Source organism: Peromyscus eremicus, chromosome 5, assembly GCF_949786415.1.
Source record: "Peromyscus eremicus chromosome 5, PerEre_H2_v1, whole genome shotgun sequence".
NCBI classification, from domain to species: domain Eukaryota; kingdom Metazoa; phylum Chordata; class Mammalia; order Rodentia; family Cricetidae; genus Peromyscus; species Peromyscus eremicus.
Genome location: NC_081420.1, coordinates 65,485,383 through 65,497,998, shown reverse-complemented (window position 1 = coordinate 65,497,998; position 12,616 = coordinate 65,485,383). Strand labels below are relative to the sequence as shown.

Sequence of the window (12,616 nt, the reverse complement as noted above, 5' to 3'; positions counted from 1 at the left end):
ACTCTTTGCCTCTGAGTTTGTCGTTTTCAGTTAACATATGCAGGTGAGGTTATAAAGTGTCAGCCAGAATCTAACTTAAGAGAAAACACTGATTTACCTTGGGTCCCCATGGATCAGCATGAAGGTGGAGGCTGTCTCCCTGCTTATGGTGTGAGGACTGGGTGAGGAGGAGGCCAATAAGTGGAAGAGTGCTTGGTTCTCAGAGAGAGAGTGGGGAAATTCTTTCGGTCTCCTCCTCTCTCTAGTAGGCAGTAGCAGGTGACTTCTGATAGGCAAAGTTTGCAAATGAAGAAATGAATTCATTCGAATGAATGAACACTCTGGGACTAGGAAGATAACTGTGCTAAGAGCATGATTGTCCGGGGCTGTAAGACCTTGATAGCAACTCCCTTCAGAGACTGGGATACAGTTTTGGCTGTGTACCAGGTCTGTCTTGAGGAAGGCAACTTTCTCCAGAAAGCCTGCCAGAAAAGTCTTTGTTATCATCCGTGGTCGGGCTGAGATAGTACACAAAGGTTCGTAACCAGCAGCAGAACTCCTTAGTCAAAAAGCTGTAGATAAAACAGGGTACTCAGTTAAGTTAGCTTGCTAGCAAGTAAGAAATTACTAGTGGCTAGTGTATAAGTGTCATGAGCAGACACTTCATTGAGCTTGTTCATTGTTGTGTACAACAATGCTTGCCATGGAAATGGTACTCAGAAATAGTAGTGAATTGATTTATAAAAATTGCTTAATGAACGAACATACTGTACTTATAAAGTGACCAGAGAAATAACAGGAAAATGCTGATAAAGGATGAAAGAAGGTTCAGAGCTGATAAATAAATAAATAAATAGCTGATTAGATAAATGATTAAATGGTAATTGGTTTGTAAAATACCTTCACAGGGCAGGACAAGATAAGAAATAGCCAGCCGAGGTTTTCATTGTTTATCAGTTCTATGCTACAAGATAAGAAAACCATTGTCTTATAAGTACAGACTCCATAGTTACAAATAAAACATGAGCAAGCTGATTAGAAACACATCTGAAGGATGCTCACAGTGTGTCTCAAGTGGGCTTTCTCTCAGAAATGCACCAATGTCTAAAGTAAGGATTCTATTGATATGATTTAATGAGATCCTTATTGAAAAGAAGACAACTATGTCTGAAAGCAATCATCAAATTCAGTGTCTTTTCTGAACATTTTAATGTCTTGTAACAAAATTAGAAAAAATGAGCACTTCTCAAGATTGATATGTTATTTCCTGGCCTTATGCATGTCACTAACTTTTAATTCAGTGGAGACAACTGACATGTTCCCAGGTTAACTCACTGTTCATATAATTCAGAGCATAAAATTTCCTGCTTTATCAAAATACTTAAGCTTTTTAGAGATTTGTTATAATAATTAGAGAGGTTGTGATACTGGGCTATTCTTACATTTCTGATCAGGAGTGCTTAATGAGAATTGGCAAATCCCTGACATGTGTTTCTCATTGTTTATCTTCTGTGTACACATATATGTGTTTTTATGTGCAGATATAAATGGAACCAATTAGGGATCATTTAATTCATCTAGTCCTACTACGATTATTGTGCTAAACTGACATAGTACTAAACTGACTCTTCGGGCTATTCAGTACATCACACTTGCAAAACAGAGAGGTGTATTGATAGATGCCTAAAGATTCTCCAAACCTTTGCCAAATATGGTTAATTACAAAATAAAGTTCTACTTGGTCAAGTCCAAAAACAGCAGTGTTACACCTGAGACCTCCTAGAGGAACAAGTGTTGTGGAGGGAGGAACCACTGTTTTTCCTGACAAGATTGCTTTGGGAGCTTGGTGTAACTGAAGCGGCACTGTAAAGCACTGTGTTAGGTAGACCTGTGATTTCTGATGTCCTTAGTTCTAATTGTTTAGTATTTTTTCTTCATTCTATGCATGTTTTTCTTTTTTATTCCCAATGTTCATGCCTTAGGGTATTTCACTGGAAGAGTTTGACAAGCTGTCTTTCAATATGATTTTAATGAGCCCTCCATGTCAGCCATTCACAAGGTGTGTATAATAAATATTTTCTACTAAGGAAGAGTATGTGTGGGCTGAGGATATAGCTCAGTGGCAAATACTTGCCTAGCATGCATGAGGCCCTGGGTTCAAATCACAACACACACACATACACACCTCACTACAAATAAGAAAATAAAGAAAAATAACTAAATAAAGAAAGGAAGAAAGAAAGAAAGGAAGGAAGAGGGAAAGAGGAAAGAAGGAAGGGAAGAATGAAGAACTTTGTAGAGTACAGCTGCACTCTCATAGCTTTCAAATACTTTGTAAATGTATCCTTTCATTCACTCGTATGTATAATTGAGCATCAAACATAGGCATGGACAATTATTGTCAGAAGAGAAAAATAATTTGGTCAATAGTAGATATGTAATACTATGTTATAGGTATATTAAGGTACATTTATTTTTGTTTCAAATTACCTTAATTGCTTTAAACTGTTGAGCATTTGAGCATTTAGAGCCAGTTCTGATTAGTGAAACTGAATTTCCTTAGGAAATGTTTCATTTGTAAATTACTTATGTAAAAAATTGAAAGCTAGCATAGCAGATATTTTCAAATTTTGTATTTATCAAAATTAACATTATAATTCAGATTTTTTCATAGCCACATTATAATTTCTCATTCAGATTTATGTAGTAATTGTCACCAATGTGTCTCAAGGAATTGTGTCTTAAACCAAATTCATTTTCTCTGTTTAACAAAATAAATTATTTTAAGTAGCCATATTAATGGAGTCTTATTGTTACTATTATTTTGTAGGTGAGAAACTGAGGCATAGAAAAGTTAACTTTTGGGGGGTGGGCTGGGGGGAAGGGGAGAGGGGCGGGAGGGGGGAGAACAAGGGAATCCGTGGCTGATATGTAGAACTGAATTGTATTGTAAAATAAAAAAAAAGAAACATAATCATAAAACATGTTTTCTAAATTTTAATTTTAGGATACCCCAGTGGCTGTAGCTCTTTGATTAAGTATCTGATGCAAATAATCATCCCACATCCCAAAGAAACCTTTTCAAGGAAATTGTTTAATTTTCCCTCAAATATCCCAGATAGAATGCAAATACTTTCCCAAGTCTTAGTCTATTCTAGCTGGATTCAATTATGAAATGGTCCACTTTGACAAAGAGATGTGCCTTATTTTCTTTGGTATCAAGGGAAATACTAAAATACATGCTGGAAGTATGCCAAGAAGAAACAGTTACAAGATCTAGTGACAGTAGTTTTCTTTTTAGAATTGCATGAGAACATGGTAATGGCCCAGGCAGTCACCTTGCTTAGTAATTATCTAGTTGGCAACTCTGAAGCCCCAGAATTGGCAATGGCTTTAGATAGCTAAACACATTCCTATTGTTTTAAAAAAAAAAAAGTGCAATGAGAGGATACAGAAACTACTTGAAGAAAAACAATGGGCAAGAGCCTTCATTCACTTACTTTACTCTATATCTTCATATCTGTTTTCCTTGTCCTCTTAGGTATCCATGAATTACATTTTTCAAGGAGACTTAATGGTGAAATTCCTTCCTCATCATTCACATCTGTTTGAATCAAGTAGGGATGAGGTGATTTTGCATAGGATGAATATAAAAGTATCTCTGATACTTTTAGATAGACAACAAAGCCTTATGAGAAAGTATGGTAACCAATAGGTTTTGGCCATATGAGCCTCAGACAACACATGCCTCAGGGCCACTCACCTGCAAAGTTTCTAGGTGATGGTCTTGACCAAATTCCATCAGTCAGTATTTAACATTTTAATAAAGTTTGCTTTAATTTTGCCCCCAAAAAGGGAAAAGTTAACTTTCCCATAACTATACAGTTAGACAAAGGTCAGAACCATTATTTATTAATCATTTATAAATTTTTACTATATGACTGGCTGAAGTGTTATGTAATAAGTATTTTGATTTAGATGAATATTCTTGTGTTGCATTTTAGCATCATTGAACTTGAGGAAGCTTATCTCCCTGGGGTTATTGTGCCCATGTGCCATACAGTGTGTTTGATGCTGTAGTTGCTGATCTGTGGAGTTATAATTGAAAGGAGTGACTCATAAATTAGTGTTATATAAACTGTGACATTTGGTACTGTAAGATCCCTGGTAGTACCATGAGAACACTGAGGACAACATGGCATGTGTCAGAGAAGACAGAGAAGGTGGCATATGAAAGTGGGCTTTAAGCTCTAGTGTGCACAGAGCAGAATTCATGTACTGCTGCAGTGGGCCCAGGATCTAACCTCCTCCCACCATCTTCACTGTATGTTAGCCTATTTCCAGCTGCTGATGTGAGCACTGACTCTATAGTTGTTATCTGAACTCGGGGTGGAAAGGGACAGAATATAAAACTGAAGATTTCTGAGGAATCTGTTTAAGTCCAGTTAAATCCCCAGCCTTTAATCCCCAGACCCACTGATAGATTGACGGAGATGTCACATAGCTTAGGGCCATGAAGCCACTAATCACCGATGTGGAAACCCTGACCCTCTGCTCCTATTATTCAGACCCCATCCAAGTGTTCCATTCTACTTGAACCTTGGCCATGCTGTGAACTTTGTCCGGTTTGTTTGCTAGCCCGGTGCTGCCTGATTTCGTGTGCTGACCCTAGTTTGTCCAAATCCGGAGATCAAGGGTCTGTTTACACCGGACAAGATTATCTCAGTATTCCTTATTGTCTAGTCTGTTGAAATGGCGGTTATCACCAGTGGCATCTGCTCTGGATTACTATCCACCCACCAGCGTGTTTTCTTTCTTTTCTGTTTTGTTTCTTATGATGAAGATCAACTTACTTAAATTCTCTTAGTTGACCAAGTCATTTTGGTATCATTATATAAAATTTTTGATAATCTTTTTTGTGTTTTCTTTGCTCTTTTAGAATTGGCCTACAGGGGGATATCACTGATCCAAGGACAAATAGCTTCTTATATATTCTAGATATTCTCCCAAGGTAAAAATTTAGATTTTTGTAAACTTTCCTTAAATTTAAAACTATGGGCATGGAAGGATGTAATGTTTGCCATTTTGTAGAGATTAACAGTTGCCACATGCACCCTTCTCTTGTCAGAACTAATAAAATGACAGCAAATGTCACTCCATAGTGAGTGACAGAACTTTTAGTAACCAGCTACATTTTCTTGCCTCTGCTTATTCCTATTAGCCATGCAGATGTTGCCATGCTAGTGAACGCTGCCACCGTGGCTGAATGGCAGCCAGTGCTAGTGAATGCTGCCACTGTGGCTGAGTGGCAGCCAGTGCTAGTGAACACTGCCACCGTGGCTGAGTGGCAGCCAGTGCTAGTGAACGCTGACACTGTGGCTGAGTGGCAGCCAGTGCTAGTGAACACTGCCACCGTGGCTGAGTGGCAGCCAGTGCTAGTGAACACTGCCACCATGGCTGAGTGGCAGCCAGTGCTAGTGAACACTGCCACCGTGGCTGAGTGGCAGCCAGTGCTAGTGAACACTGCCACCGTGGCTGAGTGGCAGCCCTTTGAGTTGTGCTGTGCAGAAGGCCTGTGAAAGCCAGATTTTGAGATGTGCTTCAATGGACATTAACTCCTCAAGTGTGAACTTTTCCAAGTATACCATGTCTTGGGAAAAATGAATAAAATAGGGTTTAAAATTCTTTTTTAAAAGAAAATCTAGAAAGTTACTTAAACTTCCACTTCTCACAAGTTATGATTTTCTTTTTACTTCTTTGTAATGAAATAGTTGCATTTCTGTTTGGTTTTGGTTTTTAGATTACAAAACTTACCCAAGTATATTCTTCTAGAAAATGTTAAAGGTTTTGAAGTATCATCTGCAAGGTAAAAAATTATATTTGTCTTGCATATGTCTTAGAACTGGGGGAGGAAAGTGAGGGGAAACTGTGGTCAGGGTGTAATATATGAGAGAAGATTGAAAAAATAAAATATTTGCTAAATTGAAAAATAAAAAAAAATAAAATGTCATTTCTCAAGTAATAACCCAGGAGCCTTGTCTCTGAGTGGCTTGAGTAGAGTTGGGTTTTTCCTGATGATTCGTATTGTGTGTGCTGTTATATAAGAATGCCATGTCTAAGCAAGGGCTGGGAGCGTTTCTCTCCGACTCCTTTTCTCTTTCCAGAGGGCTGCTGATACAAACGATAGAAGCTTGTGGCTTTCAGCATCAAGAGTTCCTGTTATCCCCTTCCTCTGTAGGTACCACAATTACAGACCCTTATGTAACTGATCATTTCAGGGCTTCCCCCACTGGGTATTTAATGTAATAACCAAATAGACCTATTTTTAATATTTCGTACAAGTGTTAAATCGGCTCAGACATGGCTCTTACTTTTTGAAGAACATGGTGCATGCTTGTTGATTTACTTGTACATAAAATAGGTTCATTAAATCTCATGCATTTTTCTTTTAGGAAAATAAACGAGTGTAGGTTTTGAAAATGAGTTCTACATGTTTAAATGAGGTGTTTGCATGCTATAATGCTCAAAGTAATCTAAGATTGAAAGCAAAGTGGACATATTATTTATAATTCCTTTTTGTTACATGACGTTAGGTTGTAAGCATTGTTTTCATTTCATGGAAGAAATCAAAGCACTTGTTATTTGAAAGATTGATTTTGTAAGTGTTGCTGTGTTTGTTGTTTTCTTTTTAGTTTCTTATCATCATTAGCTATATTATATAGTTGTTTGTCCACAAGTGAAAAGAAAATCTAGTTTAAAAATTTACTATGTAAATTGTCCGAACTGGCAGTGTAACTGATCTCTTTAGCTTTATTTCAGATCATTGCCTCTTCTAGAGTATGATAAATCCTCCTCTTCAAAAAGAAAAGTAATAATAGCAAGAATATCTATATTGGGAGTTAATGTTTTTACTGCTATTATATTATCAATAGCAAATACAAAATGTCTCTTTCTTACTTGTGAATTATGATCCATGGATACATGATTTGTCAGGGATAACCATTATTCAATGAAAGGTTCAGAGCAGCTATGTAACTGGCTTAGTTTCTTCTTTAAAGAAGACTTCCAAAAATCAGTAACAACATTTGCACTGGCAGAGACCGGGTGCATATCTTTGTGTAGGTGCTGAAGTTGCTCCAGATCTCCCCCATTCCATGTGGTAACTAACCTCTCTGCTCTGCTTGCAGCTTGGTGTTCCAAACTCAAGGCTACGGTATTTTCTCATTGCAAAGCGGCAGTCAGAGCCCTTCCCTTTTCAGGCCCCTGGTCAGGTATTGCTGCTGCTACTGCTATTACTGTTTACTTGTGAATGGATCTCAGTCTGCCAGTTTCTTCTCAGTAACTGCTTAAGGCTTCTGTGTATAGAGTTTATAATACAGGTCATTTCATGTCCATTCCAGGTCTCTGCTTCTCCTGATGTTTACTTTTATCTCTGTTCTTTCTTTAGTTTACTTTTCACTAAACTAACTAAAGCTAAAACTCATAAAGGCTTCATAAGTTTAAGAGTTATCGTTAGTATTGTTATCCCTTGTGTCCCCATAACTTCAAGGACCACTGACTTTTACATTTGTCATTCTCTCTTCCCAGTTAAAGCCATTGATTACTTCTGATGAAATGTAATGTGCTGTCTTTAAAATGGCCTGTTTAAACATATTTATTATACTTTCCCTGACACCAATGTTATTTGTCTCAATTGGTTAAAAATGTAGTAATGATTAGTATAAGCTAATCATTAGCTTATACAAATTCTCAGCTGCTAAGTTGGGATTCTTGATGAATAATTTTATGTTTTCATGAGAAATGAGGAAAGGTAACAGTTTCAGTGGCTGAAAGAGCTTTGCTCTGCACAGTCATCTTCAGTACAGCTCACAGCCAGTCACTCTGCTAGTGAAGACCAGTTATCATACTGTGACAAGCGCTCTTTCTCATACTGGACAGTTCCAGAAACAATGTAAAAACTATATTAGGGAAGACTTAATCACTAAAAATTCCTTGAGTAGTCTTCTCATTTGTAAAATAGAAGTTTATACAAAATTATTCGTTTCCAAGTCAAATCATCCCCACTGCCCACCCCTCCATGGGAGGCCCCATGGGACGTAAGTATTCTCAGTGAAAACACTGTGAGTTTTGTTTTATGTTTTACAGCGTTCTCTTTTTAATGAAGGAGTTTGGTAATCTTTAGTTCTGTGCTTGGTTTCCAATGCCAACATTGCTTTTTAAACTTACTTCTAGTTGTGCTGCTGTGTTTATATTTGGTGAGCTTTTCCGTTAATAAGTACACCAAACAGGAATTCTGTGAAATAAGTCCTCTGCAGCTTACTTTCTGTATGGCTGTATGATTAATAACTTCTGACAATAACTCATGGACATAAAATCAAGCCACAATGTCTGTCTTTTTAATGCCAACCTTATTTATAAAGGCTAAAAAGGTTTCTACATGTTCTGTTGACATTATTGATTTATTTCTTATTTTAAGTAGAACTTTTATCGGTTTGTATTTTTTTATTTAATGCCAGATACTGATAGAGTTTCCTAAAATTGCAACTATACAGCCACAGAACTGTGCAGTAGCTGCAGAAGATAAGTTAAGAGTGCAGAGAACTGAACCAACTATCTGCTTGGATAGCAGCAGCAGCAGCACCCAGTGTTCTGGCAAAGATACCATTCTTTTTAAGCTGGAAACTGCAGAAGAAATTGACAGGAAACTCCAGCAGGACAGTGACCTCTCTGTGCAGATGCTGAAAGATTTTCTTGAAGATGATGACACAAATCAGTACTTTTTACCCCCCAAGTTATTGCTGCGATATGCTCTTTTATTGGATATTGTTAAGCCCACTTCCAGAAGGTCCATGTGCTTTACCAAAGGGTAAGTTTGAAAGCAGTTTCCTCCGTGTTGTATCTGAAATCGTGAGTCGTAGCTTGCCTTTTAGTTTTCCTCAGAACAAGAAGTGTTTGATAAAATGTTTCTCTGACTTCTTTCCTAATTGCCAGTAGAGCATGAGTGAACATTCCTCGTGTAGAACATTCTGTGCACCACCCACAAAGTGTTCATAGAAGACATGATCATTTGTGAATGACCTTTGTATAGCTTAAATACTTGTGTGATGTCTATCGGTGTATCAAAAGGAATTATATTTTAGTTTAAAGAAGTAACATTGAATCATCCAGTTACAGTTTAAAAACTAAAACTTAATAGGTCTTTAAATGTATTTTCATGTTCCAAAATTCAGAAGTTACTAAGATTATGAAACTCCCTACTCTATCTGTCTCTTGGCCGTCTGGTGTCTTTTGTTACCAACCTGTGGTATCAGTGTACTGCGTGGCCTTCCAAAGGTGTTGTTGCTAATATTGCTTCTCGGGATGAACATAAAAGAACTTTCTCTCACCATGGCAAGAATGCCCCTATTCCTAATGTTCCAGCCACAAACTGAGGCATGATTCCACCAGAGTTTACTCTTGAGAACCAATGAGTTTATTGCATTTCCTTCCATAGCACAGATCAGGGGTTACTTAAAGTGATGTGGGTACTCCTGACCCCCAGCAGGCTGCACCTGGAAAGTCTTTACCCAGTAGGGATGATGGCTTGCCTGTATCTGCACAGATGGAGGATCCTTTATCTAGTCTTCCCGGACCTTTATACTCTAGTCCTCCCTGAAGCCATATGCAGTGAAGGCAGAGTTGCACAGAACGGGCGGTAGGGAGCAGCTGGATTCTCAGGTGAGGTCTCTAACCCTCCCCACCCCTCCATGAGAGGCAAAAACAGTCAGCAGGCCCAGCTGGGGTAAGCTTTCCTGAGAGAACATAGATGAATTTCCAAAATGGTGGCTGCTGGCTTGGAGGGTAGTCACTCATAATCTTCTTTGGATATTGTTGCCATGGTAATATAAAAATCTTTTTTACGTTCATGGTAAAAGAGGATCGTAATTTGTTTTATTGGTTGCCTATGGTTGAACATTTTAGTGTTTATTTTGTTTTTTTTTTCTTGACTTATGACAATTTTTAAAAAGCTTAGAGTGATGGGCAAAATTGGACCTTTCAGGAAAAAAAAGTTAAAGACCCTATCTATTTTGTGCATGCCCCTCAACTTCATTCACTGGGGAGGCAGTTGTGTGATGTGACAGTTCTGTCTTTTTGTCTGCTGGTTTTAGTCTCTCCTACAGCCATATAGACTCAGCCTGATTTTATGATCTGCCTCTGTGCTTGCAGGAGAAAGAACTTATTACTTTAAAAGACTCCACTCAGCTGTTATCTATTACCAAGTGCAATAGGTTCTGCTTAGGACTCTCATAAAATAGTACTTATCAATTTTGTAATAAAAAGCAACCTTGATATTCTTATGTAATAAAGATGACATAAAGGAAACCTTACTGTGGCAGTCTCTTCTGCTAAAGATGGTACACACACACACACACACACGTTTAACTGTGTAGCGCATAAGAAGAGGCAGTGTGAAACAGTATTTTTCCCTGATGTACTTTCCTAGTTTATAGTTTAAATTGTCCTTATTGTGAAAAGAGAGTGTTTATGTGGTGGAAAGCCAGCTTGGCATCAACAGAAAAATAATGCTACCTTTCATTTCTGAAATATTTTATACTTCTTGTACAATTTTTAAACTAATTAATTCTTAAATGAAAATGATAATAAAAGAATACTGAGTTACTGAAAGTTAAACTCAGGTTTAGTTTCAGTGAACCACGTCTATGTGGTATTAGGGGGCTGAAGATTTTGGATGCTGAAAAGAAATTTTAATTCAGGCATTATAAAAATAATAGCAGTATGTTTTCATCTATACATTTGGTTTAATGTGGCATGGACTTTTGTAATATAGTGTGTACTTTCTAGTGAGGAACATTGCAAATATGATAATTAATAAAAAATGCTAATACTTCATTCAGTGGTGTTTCTACAACTCAACTGCCATGTGTAGTTTCTGAGAAGTTTAGATAGAATTATGTCTTTTGTCTTATTTTAAATTACAAAGCATATTTATATATGACTTCTCAAGATGTTTCGGAAGAATATAAATGTATGTCATCCAAGAAATACTTTATCACTTAAAAATATTTTTTAGAGAGATCTTGGGGGATTCTCAGGTCAGTATAGTATTCTTAATCAGAACAAGAGTGAGAATTAGAACCCCAGAATCCATGTCAAATATAGTTAGGCATGGTGGCATGCACCTGCGACCTCAGCTCTGAGGAAGTGAGTACAGCAGATCACTGGGCCTTGCTGGCTGGCCAGCTTAACCTGTTTGGTGGGTTTGATACCAGTGAGAGAGCCTGTCTCCAAAAAGCATTGGACTATGCTTGAGGCATGACACCCAGGTTTGTCCTCAGACCTTCACACACATGCACATACATGCACACCTACATACACATAAACAGCACACAGACTCACACATAAGTACAGATGCGTGTGTGCACACACGCGCACGCATACACACACATACACACACACACAGAGGTATTTGGCATTAAAATACATTGGGTATTGTGTATTATTCATGTGAATTTTTCAGGTACGGAAGCTACATTGAAGGGACAGGCTCAGTGTTACAGACTGCAGAGGATGTGCAGGTACCATGTATGTTTTTTAACTCAAACTTTCCATTCAATAACGTTAAATATTTAATTTAAGAATATTAAAATAAGTTTCAATGGCTGTTGTTGAGCCAGTTACACAGCTGTTGCACAGGGATACTTTGCTTATACTTCTGCTACCATGTGGCACAGCAGATTGCTCATCCACTGTCCTTAAGCTGCTTCACAACTAGAAATGTTAAGTCGGGTCACTCGGTATTTTTTAATTTCTCTTGCATCTTTTTTTAACAGATTGAGAATATCTTCAAATCTCTTAATGATTTGCCACCAGAAGAAAAGATAGCTAAGTTGTCAATGCTTAAACTGCGATATTTCACACCCAGAGAAATTGCAAACCTCCAGGGATTTCCTCCAGAATTCGGTATGTGGGATCCATGTAGACCACAGCTTTCCTTTATTTGAGTTCTCAGAGTTCTTTTAGGAACTCACATGTGATTTTATGAATGAATCCGTACATGACAGGTGAGTTTAGGAATCCCCCTGCTTTCTGCTGTGACAGCGTTGGCGTTTTCCTGACTGGTCTGCTCTGCAGTCATGGCTCAGGCAGTTCCCTTCTTACCCTGTTTTTCCCTTACATCTGGTAGTGAGTCAATCCACTTAGGCTGAGGGTAAAATAGTGATTACTAATTCCCTCAGGCAGTGGATAGAATCCCCTTTCTATTTACATCTTTGTTTCCAGAGGTCCGAACTTGAAAAGTCCACACTAGATTGTGTGTGGAGGGGGAAAAATCCCTTCAATTGTCTCATTTTGTTGTTATTTTTATTAACTCAGGGCCTCAACTATGCTACACCAAGCTACATTCCCCTGCCTTTCCCTTTGTAATTATTTTTATAATGAGACAGGCTCTTTTGAAGTTGACCAGGTAGTCATGAGGCTACTTTTTAGCCCAGGTGCTCCTTGAACTCATGATCCTCCTCCTCCTCAGCCCCCTTGGTAGCTGGGATTATAGGCTATACAGCAGACTCTGCTAGGCTCGACTGGCATTTTCACAGTAAGAAGGTAGAGGGTAGTTGAGTTAACCAGTTGTTGGATACGG

The 12,616-nt window shown here is 38.0% G+C and overlaps 1 protein-coding gene across 1 annotated transcript in view; it reads left to right on the top strand.

Annotated features, from left to right (window-relative positions):
• The window catches only part of Trdmt1 (tRNA aspartic acid methyltransferase 1), a 32,730-nt gene that overhangs the window by 14,522 nt on the left and 5,592 nt on the right, over positions 1–12,616 (top strand). Inside the window, exons 3-10 of the mRNA XM_059263606.1 lie at positions 1,962–2,038; positions 4,919–4,990; positions 5,780–5,845; positions 6,144–6,213; positions 7,167–7,250; positions 8,496–8,845; positions 11,498–11,555; positions 11,811–11,940. Of these exons, the coding sequence (XP_059119589.1) occupies positions 1,962–2,038; positions 4,919–4,990; positions 5,780–5,845; positions 6,144–6,213; positions 7,167–7,250; positions 8,496–8,845; positions 11,498–11,555; positions 11,811–11,940 (907 nt within the window). The remainder of the gene's footprint in view (positions 1–1,961; positions 2,039–4,918; positions 4,991–5,779; positions 5,846–6,143; positions 6,214–7,166; positions 7,251–8,495; positions 8,846–11,497; positions 11,556–11,810; positions 11,941–12,616) is intronic.